General features: G+C 46.0%; 1 protein-coding gene across 1 annotated transcript in view; it reads left to right on the forward strand.

Annotated features, from left to right (window-relative positions):
* Positions 1-9,325: 9,325 nt before the first annotated feature.
* LOC137304681 (hydroxylysine kinase-like) overlaps positions 9,326-25,822 on the forward strand; it is a 28,961-nt gene continuing 12,464 nt past the window's right edge. The window contains exons 1-2 of the mRNA XM_067973339.1: positions 9,326-9,404; positions 22,725-23,061. Coding sequence (XP_067829440.1) covers positions 22,725-23,061 — 337 coding nt within the window. The 5' untranslated portion in view covers positions 9,326-9,404. The remainder of the gene's footprint in view (positions 9,405-22,724; positions 23,062-25,822) is intronic.

Genomic DNA, 25,822 nt, shown 5'->3' on the forward strand with positions numbered 1-25,822 from the left:
TCGAAGATCAGCCATGAATGGCGGAGCAGGCTCGATGGCCCGAATGGCCTACTCCTGCTCCTATTTCTTATGTTCTTTTCTAACCGAGGAGTCTTGTTGAAAACTGGAACAACTGATCCATTGGCAATATCGGATCCAGTGACCAAGCATGCGGCCCTCAGTAATAAGTGAGGCTTGGATTAATGATTGTTCAAGTTCCAGACGTGCCAGTGATACCATGGACTGGAACTGTTTTTCAGGATGCTATCTCGTTACTGGCAGGTCTACTGAGAATCGCATGTGTACAATTGATTGATCCAAGGCCACTCTGAAAACTTTGTTGCTCCTCAAGAGTCCAAAGCAAACAGATATAAAGGTCACCTTTCCTGCCAGGTCAGGGGTCACCTGTGATGTGCCATTAATGAAGGACGCCTGCCTGATCCACTCATGTTCCCCTGCAGATATCGGGCATTGATCCTGATACAAAAAAGACTCAGTTCAGCTCCGATTTGCACACACAGGAAGAATAAACAGCAGAAACGATGGGAAAAGTTGAACAGTGCTGTAGTAATTAGAACCTTGAAGTTATGCTGTGTGAGTATTAACGTCCAAGCACAGTACGAGATCCCTTTCATCACCACTTTAACCATTTCAAACGAATGAGATAACACCTCCATTAAAGGTTCACAAAAGCACTTCAGATGAGCTGGTTAAGGGTTCGTACATTAATATTTGTACATGGGTACTCTCAAGATTAAGAACGCAAGTCTCTAGATGAAAGGACCGAGTGTAATGTATCCAAGTTTGCTGACGATACAAAGCTAGGTGGGAAAGTGAGCTGTGAGGGGGACACAAAGAGTCTGCAAAGGGATATAGACAGGTTAAGTGAGTGGGCAAGAAAGTAGTAGATGGAGTATAATATGGGGAAATGTGAGGTTATTCACTTTGGAAGGAAAAATAGAAAAGCGGAATATTTTTTAAATGGTGAGAAACTATTAAATGTTGGTGTTCAGAGGGATTTGGGTGTCCTTGTACATGAAACACAAAGTTAACATGCAGGTACAGCAAGCAATTAAGACCATGCTAAGACCATAAGAGATAGGAGCAGGAGTAGGCCATTTAATGAGATCATGGCTGAACTGATTTTTACCTCAACTCCACTTTCCCGCCCTTTCCCCATATCCTTTGACTCCCTTGCTGATCAAAAATTTGTCTAACTCAGCCTTGAATGTATTCATTGACTCGGCCTCCACACCTTTTTGGGAGAAGAAATTAGGAAGGCAAATGGTATGTTGCCCTTTATTGCAAAGGGGGTTGGGGTACAAGAGTAAGGAAGCCTTGCTGCAATTTCACAGGGCTTTGGTGAGACCACACCTGGAGTAGTGTGTAGAGTGTTATTCTCCTTGCCTAAGGAAGGATACACTTGCATTAGAGGTGGTGCAACGAAGGTTCACTAGATCGATTTCTGGGATGAGAAGGTTGTCCTATGAGGAAAGATTGAGTAGAATGGGTCTATACTCTCTGGAGTTTAGAAGAATGAGTGGTGATCTCATTGAAACGTATAACATTCTTAGAAAGGGTAGATGCTGAAAGGAATCCCTGGCTGGAGAGTCTAGAACTCGGGAGCATGGTCGCAGGATAAGGGGTCGGCCATTTAGGACCGAGATGAGGAGGAATTTCTTCACTCAGGGTTGTGAATCTTTGGAATTCTCCACTCCAGAGGGCTGTGAATGCTGAGTCGTTGAGTAAATTCAAGACTGAGATCGATAGATTTTTGGACTCTAGGAGAATCAAGGGATATGGGGATTGGGCGGGAAAGTGGAGTTGAGATTGAAGATCAGCCATGATCTTATCGAATGGTGGAGCAGGCAAGAAGGGCCTACTCCTTCTCCCATTTCTTATGTTCTCTGGGAGTGTGTTGTCTGAGGGATGGGACAGTGTGAATTCAACATGAGAGACAATCTCGATGGTGCCCTATTTGGTATGATGGAGCCAAATGGTTTTCTGCCTCAAGTGATGTCACAAGGGGAATTGCCTCTAACAGTGTGTCTGTAGATCTGAGTGTGGGCAATGGAGGGTGTCCATAAATGCCTGAGGGGTTCTCACACCTAATGGTGTTGGTCCAATGTAAAATGGTGCTCCTCAAAGACCATGCATTAGAAGTGTTTACAGTGTCAGTCCCATTCACCCCACTTTCCCTGATGCCACATGAACTCAAGTGGGTAACTCTTCATTTAACCTTATAGAATGCGTGCATATAAATTTTGTAAAAATTGTTCCCTAAATGTTAGACACATGTCTTAAAGAAGGCTGACTAAGCTGAAACTGCTCTGATGTGCCTTTGGTTAGGGTTAGAGGGCAACAGATCGGAGACCCCGGGCTGGAGGGGGTGACAGATCGGAGACCCCGGGCTGGAGGGGGTGACAGATCGGAGACCCCGGGCTGGAGGGGGTGACAGATCGGAGACCCCGGGCTGGAGGGGGTGACAGATCGGAGACCCCGGGCTGGAGGGGGTGACAGATCGGAGACCCCGGGCTGGAGGGGGTGACAGATCGGAGACCTCAGACTGGAGGGTATCAGTCAGTTTTGCCTCTTAGGTCCCTGTGCCCCTCCTGCAAACTGTACATTACATTTTTGACGGTGATGATTACAGACTGCAATGGTTTTTACTTCCAACCTTTTTTTGATGGTCAGAAGAGTGTTTTAAGGTTTTAAAAACAGAAAATGTTCATGATGTGCAGCGGTTTATGCAACACAGGTAAAGTAAAGGCAGGTGCTGCCGGATGGTCCCTGATGCAGTATCTGGTGCCAACAGAAAGGCCAATGTCCTCAGAAGAACTGAATAAAATGCTGCCTTCATCGAGCAGTGGGAATGGCAGGGCAGGTTTCTGCCCGCTTGGGTATCACAGCTTACGGGAATATCACGGATGGGGTATGGTACTAACTCTGAGCTGAGGCCAGGCCTCCTGCTTCCCCATCTCCTACCAGCTCTTCCAGTGGGATCAGTTCATGGATTGTTACGGTCTCCCAGCCAGCTGCCTCTGTTGTTTACTGCTTTCAGGAGTAAAAGGGTTAAATTAGGAGGACAGATTGCAAACACTAATCTTGTATTCTCTTGAATGTAGAAGATTAAGGGGTGATCTAATTGAGGTGTTTAAAATGATTAAAGGAGTTGATAGGGTAGATAGAGAGAAACTATTTCCACTGGTGGGAGAGTCCAGAACAAGGGGGCACAACCTTAAAATTAGAGCTAGGCCGTTCAGGGGTGATGTCAGGAGGCACTTCTTCACACAAAGGGGAGTGGAAATCTGGAACTCTTTCCCCCCCCCCCCCCCAAAAAGCTGTTGAGGCTGGGGGTCAATTGAAAATTTCAATACTGAGATTGATAGATTTTTTGCTAGGTGAGGATATTAAGGGTTACAGAACTAAGGCAGGTAGGTAGAGTTAAGATACAGATCTGCCATGTGCTAATTGAATGACGGAACAGGCTCGAGGGGCTGAATGGCCTCCTCCTGTTCCTATGCTTTCTCCTACAAGGTGTGGGGAGAGATAAGGTGGTAACGTCTGCACGGATTCTCCCATGAATAAAGGTGCACCCTGTAGGGTTTATCGGATCGGAGGAGTTGCCAGTGGATCGCTCATGGGCATCTTTGTGGAGAAGGAGGTGAGTGTGTGCAAGGAAGGGAGGTGATGACAAGTGTACAGAGGAGCGTCATGGGCACCCATGGGAAGGTTAGGAGTGCTAGGTGATGCTGGTACCAGTTGGTGAGGGAGAGCAGTCACACCCACCTAGCTCGCACCTCCTGCATTGCTGCTCTGTTCTCTGTGCTGCGCTGGAGACCTTGACTCTGCCCCCACCTCATGCCAAAGACTTCATCCCACCGCTCCGGCGATCGTGCGGCTGTGGCGAGGGAAGAGAACCTCCGCTCCACATCTTCGCCAAAGCAGGGGCACCACTTCTCCCTCCACCCCCACACCCCCCCCCCCCCACCACTCCACTCCGCAAAAGGGCTGCCTGCCATCTTCGTACTTGAGCTTGACAGGGTTAATTAGTAATCTCACAGTAAAAGATCCCCTGGGCAAGAGTGATCATAATATGATAGAATTTCACATTGAGTTTGAGAGTGACGTACTTAAGTCAGGAACTAGAGTCTTAAACTTAAATAAAGCCAATTACATAGGTATGAGAGGCGAGTTGGCAAAGGTGGACATGTACTCCAAGGTCCCTCACTTCCTCTACACCTCTCAGTATCCTCCCATTTATTGTGTACTCCCTTGCCTTGTTTGCTCTCCCCAAATGCATTATCTCACACTTCTCCAGATTGAACTCCATTTGCCACTTTTCTGCCCATCTGACCAGTCCATTGATATCTTGCTGCAGTCTACAGCTTTCCTCCTCACTATCAACCACATGGCCTATCGTTGTGTCATCCGCAGATTTCTTAATCATGCCCCCTACGTTTAAGTCCAAATCATTAATGTATCGCACAAAAAGCAAAGGACCTAGTACCGAGCCCTGTGGCACCCCACTGGAATCAGCCTTCCTGTCCAAAAATATTTTGTATCTGTCTTCACAGAAGACACAAAAAGCATACCAGAAATAGTGGGGAACCAAGGGGTAAATGAGAGTGAGGAACTTAAAATAATTAATATCAGTAGAGAAAATGTACTGGAGAAACTAATGGGACTAAAAGCCAATAAATCCCCTGGACCTGATGACCTATATCCTAGGGTTCTAAAAGAGGTGGCTGCAGAGATATTGGATGCATTGGTTATGATCTTCCAAAATTCCCTAGATTCTAGAACGGTTCCAGCCGATTGGAAGGTAGCAAATGTAACCCCACTATTCAAGAAAGGAGGGAGAGAGAAAAAACAGGGAACTACAGACCAGTTAGCCTGACATCAGTCATCGGGAAAATGCTGAATCCATTATTAAGGAAGTGGTAACAGGGCACTTAGAACATACGAGATAAGAGCTCATGTTTGGGTGTAATACATTAGCATAGATAAAGGATTGATTAATGAACAAAAAACAGAGAGTAGGGATGAATGGGTCATTTTCTGGTTGGCAGGCTGTAACTAGTGGGGTGCCACAATGATCTGTGCTGGGGCCTCAGCTATTTACAATCTATGTTACTGACTCAGATGAAGGGACCGAGTGTAATGTATCCAAGTTTGCTGACGATACAAAGCTAGGTGGGAAAGTAAGCTGTGAGGAGGACACAAAGAGTCTGCAAAGGGATATAGACAGGTTAAGTGAGTGGGCAAGAAGGTGGTAGATGGAGTATAATGTGGGGAAATGTGAGGTTATTCACTTTGGTAGGAAGAATAGAAAAACAGAATATTTTTTAAATGATAAGAAACTATTAAATGTTGGTTTTCAGAGAGACTTGGGTGTCCTCGTACAAGAAACACGAAAAGTTAATACAGCAAGCAATTAGGAAGGCAAATGGTATGTTGGACTTCATTGCAAGGGGGTTGGAATACAGGAGTAAGGAAGTCTTACTACAGTTGTACAGGACTTAGGTGAGACCTCACCTGGAGTACTGTGTACAGCTTTGGTCTCCTTATCTAAGGAAGGATATACTTGCCTTAGAGGAAGTTCAACAAAGTTCAATGAGAGGTGATCTCATTCATATATAAGATTCTGAGGGGGCTTGACAGGGTAGATGTTGAGAGATTGTTTCCCCTGGCTGGAGAGTCTAGAACTATAGGGCATAGCCGCAGAATAAGGGGTCGGCCATTTAAGACTGAGATGGAGAGGAATTTCTTCACTCAGGGGCTTGTGAATCTTTGGAATTCTGTTCCCCAGAGGGCTGTGGATGCTCAGTCGTTGAGTATATTCAAGGCTGAGATTGATAGATTTTTGGACTCTAGGGGAATCAAGAGATATGGGAATCGGGCTGGAAAGTGGAGTTGAGGTCGAAGATCAGCCATGATCTGATTGAATGACGGAGCAGGCTCGAGGGGCCGTATGGCCTACTCCTGCTCCTATTTCTTATGTTCTTATGACACCAGAAGGCCCCAACCAAGCTCAGCCAGCACAAGCTGGAAGCCACACGTAAGAAAACCCCAAGCCGATAGCCACCAAGCTAGTGCGCTCACAGGCCTGCGGGAATTGAAGGTGATAGCCACCAACTGGGTGTACATCTAATCCCGAGCCCTCCACCTTTCCAGCGAATGCCTCGATTATGTTAAGAACCCAAGCACGGAAACACAGGCGGGAACTGGTGCTTCCAGGCAGAGCGCAGGTGGTGGAAGCGGGGAGAAGAATTCTCTCGACTTAAGAAGCTGTTGTATTTGTGAGGACAAACAGTATGTGAAGGACCATTGATCTAAGATAACATGGAGATACAGCTGTCTAGTGCTGTGGACAATAGGAAGCCTAATGTTAATACTGTACATGGCCCAAGATGTATAGTGCCTTTCCAGATGAATGAGCTGCTTCTCTTAGTCCTTCAAAGGGTTTGGAATTATAGTCTGTTGGGAAGCTCATCAGACAATATTCCTCTTCTGTCTCCAACTGTGAGCACATGTTGTGGAACACACAGGATGCGTACTCTGCCCGGAAAGACGTGAACCTGCCTATGTTTTTATTGGGGTTTGTACCAGGAGGGCCTGGGACTGGTCCCTCATCCACAGTGTCTGCACTGAATGAGCTTTCCAGCTAGCAGGTGAGCTGGGCTAGTTTTTACAACAAGAACTTGCATTGACATAGCACCTTTAACATAGAAAAACGTCCCAAGGTGCTTCACAGGAGCGATTATCAAACAAAATTTTACACCGAGCCACATAAGGAGATATTAGGACAGGTGACCAAAAGCTTGGTCAAAGAGGTAGGTTTTAAGGAACGTCTTAAAGGAGGAGAGAGAGGTAGAGAGGCAGCAAGGTTTAGGGAGGAAATTCCAGAGCTTAGGGCCTAGGCAGCTGAAGGCACAGCCGCCAATGGTGGAGGGATTAAAATCGGGGATGCGCAAAAGGCCAGAATTGGAGGAACGCAGAGATCTCAGGAGGATTGTAGGGCTGGAGGAGGTTACAGAGATGGGGAGGGGCGAGGCCATGCTGGGATTTGGAAACAAAGATAAGTCTTGGTGTGCTTCATCATGAATGTCTGCTTCCAAAATCAATAGTTGTAGATCATTAAAGAGACTCTACGTCAACGAGAATGTAACCAGTTCCCGAACCAACCCAGGACCCTCCCCCTCCAATCCCACAGGCCTCCATTTTATAGAGCAGCTTAATGTGAGATACCTTATCAAAAGCTTTCTGAAAGTCTAAATACATACTGTTTATGGGGCTGCCTTCATCTGTCAACCCGGCAACCCCTTCGAAGAATTCAACCAGGATGGTAAGACATAGAAAGAAAGGAAGAATTTACATTTATATAGCGCCTTTCACAACCTCAGGATGTCCTAAAGCGCTTCACAGCCAATGCAGTACTTCTGAAGTGTAGTCACTGTTGTAATGTAGGAAATACGGCAGCCAATTTGCGCACAGCAAGATCCCACAAACAGCAAGGGGATAATGACCAGATAATCTGTTTTTGGTGGTATTGGTTGAGGGATAAATATTGGCCAGGGTTCCCCTGTTCTTCTTCGTATAGTGCCATGGGATCTTTTACATCCACCTGATAGAGCAGAAGAGGCCTCAGTTTAGCATCTCATCCAAAAGTCAACACCTCCAACAATGCAGCACTCCCTCAGTACTGCACTGGACTGTCAGCCTGGATTATGTGCTCAAGTCTCTGAAGTGGGGCTTGAACCCACAACCTTCAGACCTAGAGGCGAGAGTGCTAACCATTAAGCCACGGTTGATACCCATCTGGCTTTAATAACGCTCTTTAAATTATTTTCTACTGAAGACCATAGTAAATTCCCCAGCACGTACCAGCCTCAGTTCAGGCTGAGAGTGGGAATGTGACCATGGAAGTAAAAGTGCGCTTCTGACAGCTGAGTAGCTGAGCCGTGAAGACCATGAAGGGCCCAGGTTCGATCCCTGGCCTGGGCGGAGTTATTATCCCAATGGTGAGGCCCAGCCAGTGGAGGTTTATTGAACATCACTTGGACACCGATTGCTTTGGTTCATGATAGTGCTGTGCTGCCAATCTGGTCTCGTCATTTGGTGCATAATATCGATTAGCAGTCATGCATGTGGAATTTATTGAGTTTCTTCATGTTGTGTCTATGGCCCGCCCAAGCCTGGTAACAGCTTGGAGCATCACTGCATCATAGACCTCCGGCTTGGTCTTGAAGGTGATGCCATGCTGTCTCCACCCATGTTCGTGTGGAGATCCATACAATGACCTCTCCTTCTCGATACGCGTTTGGGCTTCCTGATCGTGGGGACATCATTCAAAAGCGCACCTCTTAGATACATGAGCTGAATCATGGTGGGTAGTTTGAATGAGGAGGGACAGTGAAGCATAAGGTTCCCAGTGCTGGCTGGTACATGACCTCCATTTCCTTCAGACTCGTGGTGAGGCCCTAATTCTCTGCTGAATCCAAGAACCTGCTAATGATCAGCTGGATGTGTTCCTGGGCGTGGGCCTCTGATGGACAACCATCTGTTGCGAGCAGTTTCAAAGTTCCTTGAGTTGAACACTTTTCCAGCTGTGGGTAAGTGAATGCTGCAAGACTTTGGTGTCATTCAATAGGCTGAGTAAGTTCAGGGTTGGCACACTGTACTGCCTCACATCACTTGATCAGACAGAATCTTCCCCCATGTACTAGCACCAAGCATCCCATTCTGATGGTGTTCAGCAACGTTGATGGAATCCAAATGTTGCTGGGTGCCACCCTAGACCAGGATGGGTAATAGCCCTGCTTTTAGCGCTCCTTCTAAATTTGCCTTGCAACAAACACCACATCTGCTTTCCTGCCCAGTGACCAAAACCCGCATTGTGCCAATGAAAAGACATCGTCCGTGATGTCAGGAGCACAAAGGAGAGAATTTATCTGGAGATCATAGTATCCTGATGTCACAGTAATTGCTGCTGTCCAATTTCTAAAGCAGATTTGACAGTAACTTTCAAAAGGGAATGGGCTATATACTTGAAAAGGAGAAATTTGCAGGGCAATGGGGAAAGAGCAGGAGAGTAGGACTAATTGGATAGCTCTTTCAAAGAGCCGGCACAGGCACGATGGGCTGAATGGCCTCCTTCTGTGCTGTATCATACTCTCCTTATGGCAGTAATCGCACCATTGAAATCCTTGGGGCACAAATACTTCTCCTTTAGTTGGTTCGAAAAGGGTTAAATGAAGTCAATGAAAAATGTTACACTTGAAAATCCATGGGATTGGAGCCAATTCAAATAAAGCCTCAGACCATAGCACCGACTGGCTTCGTGTTGTCAATACTAACTTTAGTTATTCAAAAATCTCACTGCGCTGAGCAGCATAGCTGTGATCAGAATTTCCAATTACAAGGTAATGTTTTATTTTCATGAATTTGTCTTTCTTTTAAAGTAGGGGGTGATTGGGAGTGGAGCACCAGGCAAAACTCTGTAAAAATTCTGTGCTTACAGCAGCGTTGATGATTTTAATTTCACAATTAATGTGGGAGTTTGTGGACAGCGAGACTGTCCCAGATTGCCAAATCTGCAGGAAATATCCCTGCCTTGAGGACTCCAGCTCAGAGTCTTTGAGCTAATGTTGAAAGTTAGAGAAACTCCAACACATAAGGGAGGGGGAGGAATTCCTGGATCGTTTACTCTGGAGTACAGTCACGCCTCAAGAGGAAAGCACAGGTACAGGACGAAGAGGGCATGGCTGTCAGTCAGCAGGGTAAGGGGAGCCGAGGGGAGATAGAGGAGGAGGTCCCGCAGATACTGGTTCTGTCCAACAGGGACAATGTACTTGATATCTGTGGGGATAAGGAGAAAGAATGCAGGGAGGACGGCCACATTGCTAACCTGGGCACTGTAGAGCAGAGGGCTGTCCAAAGTGGGGAGGAGCAGAATGGAGATGTCGTAGTTGTAGGGGATTTAATAATTAGGGGTATAGATGGAATCCTCTGCAGACACGATCGAGGATGTGTTGTCTACCTGGTGCCAGAGTAAGGGGTATCTCGATGCGGCTGGAAAGGGAGGGGGCAGATCCAATTATGGGGACCCTTAACATGGGGAGAAAAGGGAGGAGACCCTGCTGAGGGAGTGTCAGCAGATAGGAGCTAAATTAAAAGGCAGGACCTTGAGATATTACGCGAGCCACCTTCATTGCACCACCTCTAAGGCAAGTGTATCCTTCCTTAGATAAGACCTCACCTGGAGTACTGCATAGAGTTTTGGCACAGGGACAAACAGATTAGAAAAATTAACACGTGGCTAAAGGAGTGGTGGAGGAAAGAGGCTCCATTTCATGGGACACGAGCACCTGTACAGGGACAGGAAGGGGTTTTACTGCTGGGACGGGCTGCACCTGAACTGAGCTGGGACCAAGGTCCTGGCTGAAATGATAAATAGAGAGTCTGCAAAGGGATATTGACAGGTTAAGTGAGTGGGCAAGAAGGTGGCAGATGGAGTATAATTTGTGGGGAAATGTGAGTTTATTCACTTTGGTAGGAAAAATAGAAAAACAGAATATTTTTTAAATGGTGAGAAACTATTAAATGTTGGTGTTCAGAGGGATTTAGGTGTCCTTGTACACGAAACACAGTTAACATGCAGGTACAGCAAGCAATTAGGAAGGCAAATAGTATGTTGGACTTTATTTCAAGTGGGTTGGAGTACAAGAGTAAGGAAGTCTTGCTGCAATTGTACAGGGCTTTGTTGAGACCTCACCTGAAGTACTGTGTACAGTTTTGGTCTCCTTACCTAAGGAAGGATATACTTGCCTTAGAGGCGGTGCAACAAAGGTTCACCAGATTGATTCCTGGGATGAGAGGGTTGTCCTATGAGGAGAGATTGAGTAGAATGGGCCTATATTCTCTGGAGTTTAGAAGAATGAGAGGTGATCTCATTGAAACATATAAGATTCTAAGAGGGTTTGACAGTGTAGATACTGAGAGGTTGTTTCCCCTGGCTGGAGAGTCTAGAACGAGGGGGCACAGGGCATGATTTTAACATTGAAAAACAGGTGAGTTGGGGGCGGGGGGGGGCAATCAAAATCGCAACCATTTCAGACCCACCTCCAACCCGCTCACTTCCGTTTATCATCGTGGCGGGACGAGGGGCGGGCAACTAACCCGCTTCCAGGAGGTGGGTTGGTGATTAAAACATTTCGAGGAGGCTGTGGGCCTCCATTTTTGCAGAGTTTCCAATTTCAACCCCTGGGGGTCGGGATTCCCGGGCCATCTCCTTCATGCCACGTGAGAGATGGGGAGAAGGCCCGAAACTATTAGGTAAGTGCCTTTCTGGCACAGCTTGTGGGCCCAGAGGAGCAGGAGTGCTTCCCCCAGGCCCAACAAGCCCACCTGCAGCGAACCCCCCCCCCCCCCCCCCCCCGACGATCACGGACCCCTCCCCCCTAATCTCTGACGACCCCCCCTACGATCAGGGACCTCCCCCCAATCTCCGATGCCCCCCCCATTGATTGTGGACTCCCCCAATCTTCGACGTCCACCCCAATGATCGTGGACCCCCCCAATCTCTGACAATGATCGCAGACCCCCGCGATGACTCGTGATCCTGACACCCCTCCCATATCTGACCACTGATCCCTCCCTCTATGACTGACTCCCTCCCGTGACCCCCATGCCCACTGGTGCTCACATGCCCACTGGTGCCCCATGCCAACCCATGCCTACCATGCCCTGTGCCAAACCATGCCCCCCATGTCCCCCCCCCCCCCCCAACCACCATCCATACAATCAAAGACTTACCTTAAGACTTACCTGAACACGTCCTCTCCCTGGCTCGTCTCCGTCCGACTGAGGCCAGCCTGTCAATCAGGCCAGTCAGTCGGACTGCAAACTGACAAAAGAAAATAAAAGCTGTCCTTACGTCAACACCGTACGGACATCAGGGAAACCCGTACTCCCGGGTTTTCCGTCCGCAATTAGACCCCCTGCCCCCTTCCCAGCTCGGGGTGAAAATCACGCCCATAGTCTCAGGATAAGGGGTTGGACACCTAGGACTGAGATGAGGAGGAATTTCTTTACTCAGAGGGTCGTGAATATTTGGAAGTCTCTACCCCAGAGGGCTGTAGATGCTCACTCGTTGAGGGTATTTAAAACTGAGATGGAAACATTCTTTAGACTCTAGGGGAAATCAAGGGATATGGGGATCGGGCGGGAAAGTGGAGTTGAGGTCGAAGGTCAGCCATGATCTTATTGAATGGCGGAGCAGGCTCGAGGGGCCGGATGGCCCACTCCTGCTCCTAATTCTTATGTTCTTATGGCAGTGGAAAGGATTTCAAACCAATAAAGGGAGAGGGGGAGGGTGGGCTCAGACAGAAATAAAACTAGCCTAAAGACTAAAAAATGGGAGGAGAGCGAAGTCCAGGTCATCAATAGTGTTAAAGATAATATAAATACTTCAGGATCAGAAACAAATATAGGAAACAATAACAAAATAACTGTTCAAAATACAACAGAAATGATAAAATATAAGGATTGTGATAAGTTAAAACATGTGTTAAAAACAACATCTGGGCATAAAGACAGGACAGGGTGTACTGCCAAGTTAAAAGTTCTATACACTATTGCACAAGAAATGAAACAAGTGAATTTGAGGTGCAAGTTCGGCTGAAACAGTATGACGTGTTGGCCATCGCTGCGACCTGGCTGCAAACGATGCATGACTGAGAGATAAATATTACAGGTTATAAGATCTTTAGAAAGGACAGGAAAATTCGAAAGAGAGGAGGATTAGCAACGTCAATAAGGGGCTCTATTACAGCTTTAGAAAGAGGGGCTATCAGTAAGGGTGAGCAGAAACTCTCCGGGTAGAACTGAGGAATAGAAAAGGATGCAAGACTTTGGTGGGAGTTGTTTATAGACCTCCAGATGGCAGTGATAAAATAGGAGATCAAAGAAGCTTGTTGTAAAGCAGCCGTTATAACGGGAGACTTTAATTTTCACATAGACATGGGAAGCAGAACACCTCAAGTCACAAAGGGAGCGAATTTCTCGAGTGTATTCGGGACAGTTTTCTGGAACAATATGTTCTTAAACCAACGAGAAAACAGGCCATACCAGATTTAGTAATGAGTCTGAATTAGTCAATAATCTACCGGTGAGGGAGCAACTAGCTAACAGTGATCATAATATGATAGAATTCAATATTAGGTTTGAGAGGGTGAGTCATGAACCAAGGTTTTTAATTTAGGTGCGGCTGACTTTGAAGGGATGAGGCAGGAATTGACCACAATAAACTGGGCAGAATTATTAACGGATGAACAGTGGGGAAAAAAAGTATTTGGTCGAATACAAGACCTGTACATATCTCTAAAGGGTAAGAGCTCTGCTTGGACTGGGAGAGATATAAAGAACAACAAAGGGATACAAAGAAAGTGGGAAGAGCTGCAAAAATGGACTATGAGAAAAAACTTGCGAGGGATTCAAGGGCAGCACTAAAGATTTTTACAAATATACTAAGAGAAACACAGTGGCGAAGGGTAATGTGGGCCCCTTAATGACAGACACAGGTGGTTTGTAATTGGAAATCAGGAAATGACAGACTTACCAAATAGCGCTTTGTATCGGTCTTCACAGTAGAGGGTGAGGATAAAATACCAGAGACACAAGGAAAACTAATAATAAATCAAGGAAACTAATGATTCAATATAAGTAAAAACACGGTGATGGAGAAACTAATGTTATTAAAGATAAACAAATCTCCAGGAAACGATGGTTTCCACCCCAGGGTGTTAAAAGCAGTAAGTGAGGAAATTGTTGATGTGTTAGTCATGAGTTTCCAAAACTCTCTCGATTCAGGAATTGTCCCCTTGGATTGGAAAACTGCCAATGTCACTCCATTATTTAAGAAGGGTGGGAGAGATAAACTAGGAAATTCTAGGCCTATTAGTCTAACGTCAGTTGTGGGGAATTTACTAGAATCTGTTATTAGGGATAAAGTGACTGAGCATTTGGACAAATATGAGCTGATCAGAGAGAGCCAGCGTGGATTTGTAAAGGGTAGGTCATGTCTAACGAACTTAGTTGAATTTTTTGAGGAGGTAATTAATGAGGTAGATTAGGAGTGTCTATGGCTGTTGTTTATATGGATTTCCAGAAAGCATTCGATAAGGTTCCACATAAAAGACTGTTAACAAAAATGAAAAAACATGGAATTGGAGGCATCCTATTGGCTTGGATAGGGAATTGGTCAGGAGGTAGGAGACAGAGAGTAGGGATAATGAGAATGTACTCAAATTGGCGGGATGTGACTAGTGGTGTCCCCCAGGGATCTGTACTGGGGCCGCAGCCTTTCACCATATCTATAACCGACTTGGATGAAGGAATGGAGAGCTGTATATTTAAGTTTGCTGTTGACACTAAGTTAGGTAGTACAGTAAATATTATAGATGGGAGCAGAGAGTTGCAAAGGGACATCGATAGATTAAATGAGTGGGCAAAACTGGCAGATGGAGTTCAATATAGGAAAGTGTGAGGTCATCCACTTTGGATCTAAAGAAAGAAAGATCAGAGTATTTTCTAAATGGTGAGAAGCTAGGAACTGTGGATTAGCGAAGAGATTTAGGGGTCCAAGTACAGAAATCACTAAAAGCTAGTGGACAGGTACAAAAAATAATTAAAAAGGCAAATGGAATGTTGGCCTTTACCTCAAGAGGGCTGGAATACAAAGGGATGGAAGTTATGTTACAGCTGTACAGAGCTCTGGTTAGACCCTATCTGGAGACTGCATTCAGTTCTGGGCACCGCACCTGGGGAAGGATATATTGGCCTTGGAGGGGGTGCAGCGCAGATTCACCAGAATGATACCGGGACTAAAAGGGTTAAATTAGGAGGACAGGTTGCATCATCTCGGCTTGTATTCCCTTGAATAGAGAAGATTAAGGGGTGATCTAATTGAGGTGTTTAAGGTAATTAAGGAATTTGATAGGGTAGATAGAGAGAAACGATTTCCTCTGGTGGGGGGGGGGGGGGAGTCCAGAACAAGGGGGCATGACCTTAAAATTAGAGCGGGGCCATACAGGGGTGATGTCAGGAAGCACTTCTTCACACAAAGGGTAGTGGAAATCTGGAACTCTCTTCCCCCCAAAAAACTGTTGAGGCTGGGGATCAATTGAAAATTTCAAAACTGAGATTGATAGATTTTTGTTAGGCAAGGGTATTAAGGGTTAATGAACCAAGGCGCATAGATGGAGTTAAGATACAGATCAGCCATGATCTAATTGAATGGCGGACCATGCTCGAGGGGCTGTATGACCTACTTCTATTCCTATGTTCCCATGTTAATTTGTCTGCACCCAATGCAAGAGAAAAGGCCAATAAGCAAGTTCTACCATGAATCACATAAAGAGTGACAGAAGATGATATCGAGATCTTATGTTGTTTTCCGTATTGTGGCCTAGAAATTGGGCCGCGTAGCGCCTGTTTTTCAGGTGCCGCATGGACACCTAAGGCCCTAAAATGGCGGGCAGGACATGCGTGCGCATTTCTGACCGCCATTTTGGTGAGGAGGTAGCGCTTGCCTCAGGAGCACACGCCGGCAGCATTCAAAGCAAGAAACAAATGATGTAGATCAGGATCCCACGCTGTGTGCCGGACCTGTTCACCATTTTGGATCGCAGCAGCATTTCACCTGCCACGTGCTGACCTTGCTCAGCACAACTGACGTTAATCGGCATGTAGGTCCCCGTCACCAGCGCTATTTAAAGGGATCATGCAGTACTCGCAGGTTAGTTGCTGGTTTATTATTTCTGGCTGCTGTTCGACTTCCAGCTGTTTTTGTTTAGTTCCAGCACTCTTGAAAGTTCACTTTGTCGGCACGGAAAGAGAGAGAAAGAGACAGGGGGAGGAGGAGAGAGAGAGAGAGAGAGACAGAGAGAGAGAGAGCGAGCAAGAGAGAGAGGTTTGGCTGCTTTTGCACTGCTATTGTTTGTCTCACAAATAGCCTGGCTCCAAATATGGGTGACCTAGTAGGACTGCCCTTGGGAATAGAGCACGATTGGGAGAAGCAAGGAAGGCACCATAGAGCAGGACGAGGGAGGAGGGAGGAGGACGAGGGAGGAGGAGAATGAGGGAGGAGGTCTTCAGGGAGTACTTCTCCTACCTCAGCTTGAGGAGCAATATATGAGGCGCCTTTGCTTCACCAAAGAGACTGTCACCGAGCTATGTCACCCCCTGAGCCTCGCACCAGGGTGTGGACAGCACTGCCTGTGACCGTCAAGGTCACCATCGCTCTCAACTTCTAGACCACGGGCTCCTTTCAGGCTGCGACAGGTGTCATAAGCTACATCTCACGGTTCACAGTGCACCGATCCATCAGGGAGGTCACTCAGGCTCTCTACACCAGGAGAAACACCTACATCTCCTTCCCTAACGACGGAGAGAAGCAGGAGGAGAGAGGGCGAGGTTTCGCCCACATGGCAGACCTCCCCATGGTGCAAGGTGCTACTGACTGCACATACATTGCCTTGCGTGCTCCCCATGAGAACTCTGGAATATTTATTAATCGAAAGGGATTCCACTCCCTCAACGTACAACTGGTTTGCGACCACAGGCAGCGCATCATGCAGGTCCGTGCCCGCTATCCCAGTAACAGTCACGACCCTTTCATTCTGCACCAGCCCTCTGAGCTGCCTTTATTCCAAAAATTGGCCAAGTTCCAGGCTGGCTAGCGGGCGACGAGGGTTATCCCCTCTGCGTGGTTCATGACTCCAGTCAGGAACCCCCCGCACATCTGCACAGCAGGCCTACTATGACAGCCATGCTGCCGCGAGGAACATCACTGAGCAAACATTCGCTGTCCTCAAGTAACGCCTCCGCTGCCTGGACCGTTCCGGACGAGCTTTTCAGTACACCCCTGAGAGGGTGTCGAGACTCGCGGTCATCTGCTGCATAGTCCACAACTTCTCTCTGGCGAGGGACCAGCCCTTACTATCACTTGCGACCTAACAGGTTCAGGAAGAGGAAGAGGAGACGAAGATGATGAGGAAGAGGAGATGGAAGAGGAGGAGAGGCAGTGACCACCACAGCCCTTCTCTGCCTAAGCTCAGAGACCAGCAGTTCAACTAAGTCAGACCTCCCGTTCCCCAACACTCCCACAATCGTTACCTCTCTTCCCACAACCACCATCACTTTGCCTTACTTCACTCCAAACTTATTGGTCTCGTCCTCACTTTGCTACAAAGATAAATAAATACCAACACCAAATCCAGACTCAGAAACAAATTTATCAAATTAATAATGTCATCAATCGCAGAAAAAAAAAATCACTATTCACCCCCATGCGTTCCCTTAGAGCCTATCTTGCGTGTTCCTTTTCCTATCCTGGTGCTCCTATGAGGTGCTTCCCCAGTGGCTAGAGTTTGGGAGGTGGGAGGCTGCGGAGCTCCCATTCAGGACACTTCACACGACCTTGGAGGACGACCTCGAGCAGCTCTGGGCCTAGAGGGCCCATTTGCAGTCTGTACTATCTCGGTGCGGGCCGCAGCAGTCTGGGTGAGTGGCAGCCGGCAGGAGAGAGTGGCTGCCAGCGGGAGCAGGAATGCTGTCATCCTGAGAAAGGACAGCAGGTTCCTCTTGCATGGAGCCAAGGCCAATCTCCTTAGGCTCTGCTGGAGATCAGAGCTTTGGAATGATGTGACGCCCTGGAAGCCCTTTTCAACAGTGGTCCCCAAAACCAAGATTATCAGTTGTCTGAGCTTCTAAGGTAAGAGTTTGTGCTGCGATGGAAGCTGTTAGATTTGTCATGAGATGCTCCATCAAGGTGGGATCCACAGTGTTGCTGATGGAGGTGACTACCGCTTCCACGTTGGAAAGAATGGGCTCCAAGCTCTGCGCAAAGCCTTGCTCCAAGTTGGAGGTGGACTCCTCCGCGCTCTCCAGCAGGCTGCTCGGTGCACTGGGCATTTCCTGGTGTAAGTCCATTAGTCTTCATTGATAGCCTGGTCCATCGAGGTCAGCATCCGAGTCCTCTGCAACAGATCTAGTGTGCGACCTCACCCTCCGGGGAGCTGGCACCTGTGGCGTCCTTTCCATCTGCCCTGGCTCCTGCCCACTTGTGCCTGCTGAGTTACCACGTGCGGATCCCTCCTCGAACCTGACCTCTAAGGCCTGGTGGTTGCAAGAATGAGATTGTGCACCTTCGTGTTCACTCTGATCTTCTGTCTCCACCGGCTGAGGGGGCTTCCACATTCCCAGGAGCTGAGTTGTAAAAGGGGATGAGGGTTAGGTTGTGGCGTGAGAAAGGGCAGAGAGGAAGAAGCGTGAGTTGAAAGCATCTTCATGCAGAATATGTGGGGTGAGGGAGAAGTCAGAAGGGACAAAGAGGATGAGATAGAAAGAAATGCTGCTCGCCGTCTCCTCCAGCGTCACCAGAGACCACGGTCTCAACTTCGCCCCTTCCTGTGACTGCCAGGACCGTCTCCTGAATGGGGGACAGGATCTGCAGACACACCGGTCCCCCTGTCTTGTGTTATGCGCCACCTTCTCCTGCAAGAAAGAGGAAATGTGTGTTGGTGAGAGTCTTGCGAGGTGATTGGGGAATGTGGCTGTCATGGTTGAATAGCTGCCAGTGTGTGTGTGAGATGCGAGTTGTGAAGCTTGTTATAGTGCTGAGTGTGTGAGGATCAGGTGCAGCACAGTGCAGGGTGATGGGGGAGGAGAGTGCTGGGAGCGTTGCGATTAATGAGGCTGTGAGTGGTGCAGCAGTGATGGGAAGGTATTTGAACAGTATTCTTACCTTGACGACACTAGTCAAATCATTAAACTTTTTCCGGCACTGCATCCATGGTCTGGGAGCAATGTATTGACCTTGTTGGCAATCTCCTCCTCATCAGACACCTGGAGGGCTTCCTGCCCCCTGGGGAGGGGAAAAGGATGTTGTAAGGATAGGCACATAGAATCATAGAATCATACAGCACAGAAGGAGGCCATTTGGCCCATCGTGCCTGTGTCGGCTCTTTGACAGGGCTATCCAATTAATCCCACTCCCCTACTCTTTCCCCATAGCTCTGTAAATGTTTCCCCTTTAAGTATTTATCCAATTCGCTTTTGAAAGTTACCATTGAATCTGCTTCCACCACCCATTCAGGCAGCGCATTCCAGATCATAACAACTCACTGCACAAAAAATTCTCCTCATCTCTCCTCTGTTTATTTCGCCAATAACCTTAAATCTGTGTCCTCTAGTTACCGATCCCCCTGCCAGAGGAAATAGTTTCCCTCTATCTACTCTATCAAAACCCTTCATGATTTTGAACGTCTCTATTAAATCTTCCGTTAACTGTCTCTGCTCTAAGGAGGACAACCCCACCTTCTCCAGTCTCACCACGTAACTGATAACATCCCTGGTAACATTCTAGTGAATCTCCTCTGCACCCTTTCTAAGGCCTTGACATCCTTCCTAAAGTGTGGTGCCCAGAATTGGACATACGTGTAGATTATTAAATAGAATAAGCTAGTTGGCATTATATGGAATTATATAGTTTTGCACAAGAGTTGTTAGGTAGGTCAGAAAGACCCACAGATGTAGCAGAGAGGCTTTTAGCACAGCGGAGGAGGGGGGGATGTAAAGAAGGAATGTTGATTGCTGAATGGACTCCAGTGTAGACAAGGGAATACGATAGGATGTCAAAGGCACGCACAACAAATGGTTAACAGCTAATAGCAGCTGTTGCAACAAATTACACACCGAATATGGTCACATATGGGACCCACATTTGTCCTACCCATTGAAACCTATAAAATTACCACACACACGAGCTCCTGGAGAACTTTGATCGATCGATCTCCTTCTGAGGCTAACGTAAGCAAAAACGACACACTTGCGATCTTTCGATGAAGAATCTTTTGCACACGAGTTATAATTGATCCTGATCTTATACACACTGTATGTAAGGTGTTGTGTTTTATTGTATCATTGACTTGATTTAACAAAGAATATTAACCAGACATTTTCAGTGTAGATGTAAAGGATATGACACCGGGCACCGCACCTTCGGAAGGACATATTGGCCTTGGAGGGAGTGCAGCGTAGGTTTACTAGAATGATATCCGGACTTCAAGGGTTAAGTTACGAGGAGAGATTACACAAATTGGGGTTGTATTTTCTAGAGCTTAGAAGGTTAAGGGTTGATCTGATCGAAGTTTATAAGATATTAAGGGGAACAGATAGGGTGGACAGAGAGAAACTATTTCCGCTGGTTGGGGATTCTAGGAGTAGGGGGCACTGTCTAAAAATTAGAGCCAGACCTTTCAGGAGCGAGATTAGAAAACATTTCTACACACAAAGGGTTGTAGAAGTTTGGAACTCTCTTCCCCAAACGGCAATTGATACTAGCTCAATTGCTAAATTTAAATCTGAGATAGATAGCTTTTTGGCAACCAAAGGTATTAAGGGATATGGGCCAAAGGCAGGTATATGGAGTTAGATCACAGATCAGCCATGATCTTATCAAATGGCGGAGCAGGCACGAGGGGCTGAATGGCCTACTCCTGTTCCTATGTTCCTATAATATCACCACATAAAGACAATAGGGCTATCTGACAAGATCCTATATAAACCCAATAGATGTCCCTCCTCCTCTCCACTTTCTACACCGAGGCCTCCAGTGCGGCATCAGAGAAACTTGGTGCCTGCTCTCTCCCTGCTTCAGTTATTTGAATTCTAAGTAGCCAGAATGCATCTCCCCTTTAAGAGGTGCTGGCTTCCTTTAAGTAGCGTCGCTGCCTCGCGATGTGGCCCCCACCCCCCCCACCTTTACGTGTGCAGCCGATGAACAGCGCGGGCAGCGTTGGCTGCACCCAGCGGGTTTTACGTGCCGCTCGTATTGGGCTCGACTGTCGTGGGTAATCAGCGCACCATGGCCCCCTCCCCCACACCTGTTTCCACGCACTCTCGAATTTCTGGCCCTTTTACATAGAATTACACAGGATTTACAGCACCGGAACAGGCCGTTCGGCCCAACAGGCCTATGCTGGTGCTTACGCTCCACACGAGCCTCCTCCCACCCTTCTTCATCGTACCCTATCTGCATATCCTTCTAAAGGTATAACAGACTAAATTGCGTTTAACTGTGACGCTTCTGCAAGCTAATTCTCAAATATTTTTGAGTTTTCGATTTCCATGCAAAAATAAACCAGAATCACTGATAAATATTTCAAAACAAACCTTGAATTAGGTGCTAATGGTTACTGGAAATACTGGGTTATTTGTGGTTGTGTAAGTTGTGTACAAATATAACACCTTTAATTAAGCCTTTAAGAACTCGTATTTATGTAGCATCTTGTCATGCCCACAGGACATCCTGAAATATCCCATTTCCTGTCAACCTCAAACAAGTAGCCAAGGTAGATTCAAGACGGGGTCATTTTAACTTTTAATGCTGGCTGATAATGGGTGACAGTGAATCGGCCACCCATTTTACACCTCGCGCGATTTCCTTCTCCGCAGGTAAAACGGGCACTTTCACCCGTTTGTCGCCCGTTGATAAAAGTTTAAAATTGCCCACCAACGTGTCCACCGCACACCTCTGCCAGGAAAAGATCAGCAAAACACCGATCTCTGAGGGAATCGCAGGGTTTATTCAGCTGAAGACCTCCTGTTATCTATCGGTTGCAGCAGGGAGGTCGACACATAGGAAAACCCTGTGCAAAAGCTGAAGAGGACGCAGAGTTTCCCCTGTCAGGGCTATACTCTACCCAAGGAAATTAGGGGGCTGTTTTTTTTTGGGGGGGGGGCTGAGGGTCAGTTTTTATTTTATAATCAATAATTCAAAACTCAAAAGTATTAAACTAATTGACAACTTTCCTTCTTCACCAATATTTCTGCAGTGGGAATTATTGATATTGTATTGATACCAACATCATTAAAACAGATGATCAGGTCATTATCTCATTGCTGTTTGTGGGATCTTGCTGTGCGCAAATTGGCCGCTGTGTTTCCAACATTACAACAGTGTCTACACTTCAAAAGTACTTCATTGGCTGTAAAGCACTTTGGAAGGTCTTGAGTTTATGAAAGGCGCTATATAAATGCATTCATTCATTCATTTCTTTATTTCTTCTCCTGTATATGGACCATTTCTAAATACAGGACTTTTTATACTTGAATAATGGTCCAAGTCCTTTAGGATTTCCCTCCATTAAGTCTGCTGCTCTCACTTTGGTTTTCTGTTTCTCTTCCTCCATTTTAATTTCTGTCTGTTACTCTCCTCCTTTATTTCTGCTTCCTTCTCTCCTCCTTCACTTCGGTTTCTCCTTCCCCTTCATTTCTTTTTCTCATCCTTTGGCTGTATTTTTTCTCTGAATGTCTCCTATCTTGCATTTTGTACCTGGTGAAGGAGCCACCTCCATTTTAAACCTCAGCTTATTTGAACTATGCAAAAACCAAAGACAGAAATTCCCATTTTTTGTTTCAATGGTGTTGCCAGCAGAATCTTCCTTTCATCATTAAAAGTTCAATTTTGCGTTTAAATTTTCATTTTAATTTGTGATCTTTAAAGAAGGTGTCAGATTGTGTCATCATTAAATATGTTTCGAGTGTCTGGGACTATAGTAAATGACATATTAACCATTTGTAGCGATACTCATATTAGTTGCTTACAAAGAAGCAGCCAATATTTGTCAGAACGTCACATTCCCTAATTTCATCGGTTTCATTATTTTGGTGTTTTTCAGATGTCTTCCACAGAGAAAACAGTTCTAATCAAACCCTCACTGAGTGAAGCCCAGGCTGTTGAGTTGGTTGGACAGCTGTACGGTCTAAAGGTCTCCAGTGTCCAACCATTGCCCAGTTATGATGACCAGAACTTCCACATCCTGGTATCTGAGACCAAGGGGACCGGAGATCACAGTAATGGCTACATCCTCAAAGTGCTGAACACTGTTGATAGTCAAGATGCCGATTTGGTTGAAGTACAAACACGAGTCATGACGTTTTTGAACAAGAAAGGTTTTCCCTCGCCTACAACAATCCCGACCGTTGATGGCAAGATTATGTCATTGGAGACGATTGGTGAGTATCATTTATTGGGTTCAGGTCATGGTTGAGTTGCAAAATGTAAAAGTTTGAAGTTTAAAGTTAATTTTATGGGAACATAGGAATTGCTGGACGAAAAAAGACCAAGGTCCATCTAGTTTGCCTTCTACAATCCTGGTAGTCGTTTGATACAACAATAATGGAGTTGTTGATTAATCATAGCAAACAATCTCTATCAATTATTCTACAACAGTCCCAGACATGAGGCAAGGGAAACCCCCAGTGGGGGAGAGCTTTGGGAACCATAGGTCCAAAGTCACCTGTTGCTCCCCAGCATGTTACACTCACCACATGTCATGTCTCAAATTACTCATATACTGTATCCCAAAATATTATTTTCTGAAAGAAATCCATCTCATTTACATTTTAATGAATCAACATTACGGTTTCCCTCGGGAGCCTATTCCATAGATTGACCACTCGCTCACTGAAATAATGTTTCCACAGATTAAGTTTGCATTTACCCTCTTTCAAGCACAGGTCTTATCCTCTGGTTCCACTGTTCTAGACAAGGTGAAATAGCTTATCATGGTCGACATTACCTCGTCCCTTCAGAATTCTATAAACAGCAATCATATCACCTCTCAAACTTCTCTTTTCCAGTGAGAACATGGCCAATTTACATAATCGCTGCTCATAATCCAATCGCTCCATCCCCTCAATCTCTTCCGTATCCTGTCCATAGCAGCAATATCATTGTACTGTGGTGATAAGAACTGTACACAGTATTCTAAGTGTGGTTGCACTAATGATTTATAAAGTGGCAGGATTACCTCACTATTTTGGCTCAATATTGACCTTTTAATGCATCTGATTTGCTTTACTCACTGCCACTGAGCATTGCTGCAATAGATTCAATTTATTGTCAATCAGGACCCCCAGATCTCCTTAATTTTCCATGCACATTATTTTCTTTCCATTTAAATAATAGTTCCTTCCTGGATTTTTTGTCCCCACGTGAAGCACTTTGCATTTCTCTACATTGAAATCTACCATCTTCATTAGTATTCTTAATAAGTGCCCACATTTTCATCAATTCAAGTAAGAACAAAAATTTGTTGGAGCTTGAACTAAATATTTTGGTCTTGCTTGGAGGCAACTGAGTTGTTAATTGGGATCAGGCAATGAGGAGAGGCTATAGAGGTTGGGAAAGTTCATACTGGAGAAGCAAAGGCTCAGGATGATCGAAATGGCCAAGATAGAAAGACTTGCATTTGTATAGAGCCTGTCACGCCCTCAAGACTTCCCAAAGTGCATTACATTCCTGGGATGAGAGGGTTGTCCTATGAGGAGAGGTTGATAGAATGGGTCCATACTCTTTGGAGTTTAGAAGAATGAGAGGCGATCTCATTGAAATATATAAGATTATGAGGGGGCTTGATAGGGTAGATGCTGAGAGATTGTTTCCCCTGGTTGGAGAGTGTAGAACAGGAGGCATAGTCACAGGATAAGGGGCGGCCGGACTGAGATGAGGAAGAATTTCTTCACGCAGAGGGCTGTGAATCTTTGGAATTCTCTACCCCAGAGGGCTGTGGATGCTGAGTCATTGAATATATCAAGGCTGAGATAGATAGATGTTTGGACTCTAGGGGAATCAAGGGATATGGAGATCAGGAGAGAAAGTGGAGTTGAGGTTGAAGATCAGCCGTGATCTGATTCAATGCGGAGCAGGCTGGAGGAGCCGTATGGCCGCCTACTGCTCCTATTTCTTATGTTTACAGCCAATGAAGTATTTTTGAAGTGTAGTCACTGTTGTAATGTAGGGAACAGGGCAGCCAATTTGCACCCAGCAAGATCCCACAAACAGCAAATGACCAGGTAATCTGTTTTAGTGATATTGGTTGAGGGATAAATCTTGGCCAAGACACCAGGGAGAACTCTCCTGCTCTTCTTCCAATAGTGCCGTGGGATCTTTTACAACCATCTGAGAGGGCAGATGGGGCCTCGGTTTAACGTCTCATCCAAAAGACGGCACCACCGACAGTGCAGCACTACTTGAGTACTGCCAGCCTGGATTATGTGCTCAAGGTCCTGGAGTTGGACTTGAACCTACAACCTTCCAACTCAGAAAGCAAGAGTGCGACTCACTGAGCCACGGCTGGCACCATATAAAGACCAATAAGTTTAACCCAGTCACAGGTTCTACAAGAGGACATTAGGCTCAAACCTAAAAGAGGGAAAGTGAGGAGAGGTTCGATTTGACTGCTTTCCGCTGAGCTTGTTGAATGTGTGGAACGAGCTCCCCGGGAGGCAGTGGGATTTTATTTTAACAACAGATCAACAGTTACACTTTAAAAAGTAATTAATTGGATGTGAAATGCTTTGAGAGGCCCTGAGAATGAGATGCAGTGCAATATAAATGAAAGCTCTTTATTCACCATAAAGGCACAGAGTTTCCTCTGTAAGTACCTAGAGGAGGGTACAAGAGGAACTGTGGGATGTGATGCTCCCTCGGCCCTGGACCGGCCAGGGCTGCTGTGGTCCTCTCCCTTCCTGTATATTTCTAGATTCCTCTTTTTGTACAAGTCTACAGCATTAAAAAGAACAGTTCTCTTTTACTCACAGGCTGTGTTTAATAAAAAATAAATCACGGCTTTTGATCAAATATTAATTTCAGATACTAGCCCTTTACTCAAGATTAACAGTTTGAAGTAATATAAGCTAAATTTTATTATTTTTCAACTAAACACATTCATAAGGCAGTGCTGGCATTTTATTTATGAGTTTATTGATCAAA

This window comes from Heptranchias perlo, chromosome 38, assembly GCF_035084215.1.
Source record: "Heptranchias perlo isolate sHepPer1 chromosome 38, sHepPer1.hap1, whole genome shotgun sequence".
Taxonomy (NCBI): domain Eukaryota; kingdom Metazoa; phylum Chordata; class Chondrichthyes; order Hexanchiformes; family Hexanchidae; genus Heptranchias; species Heptranchias perlo.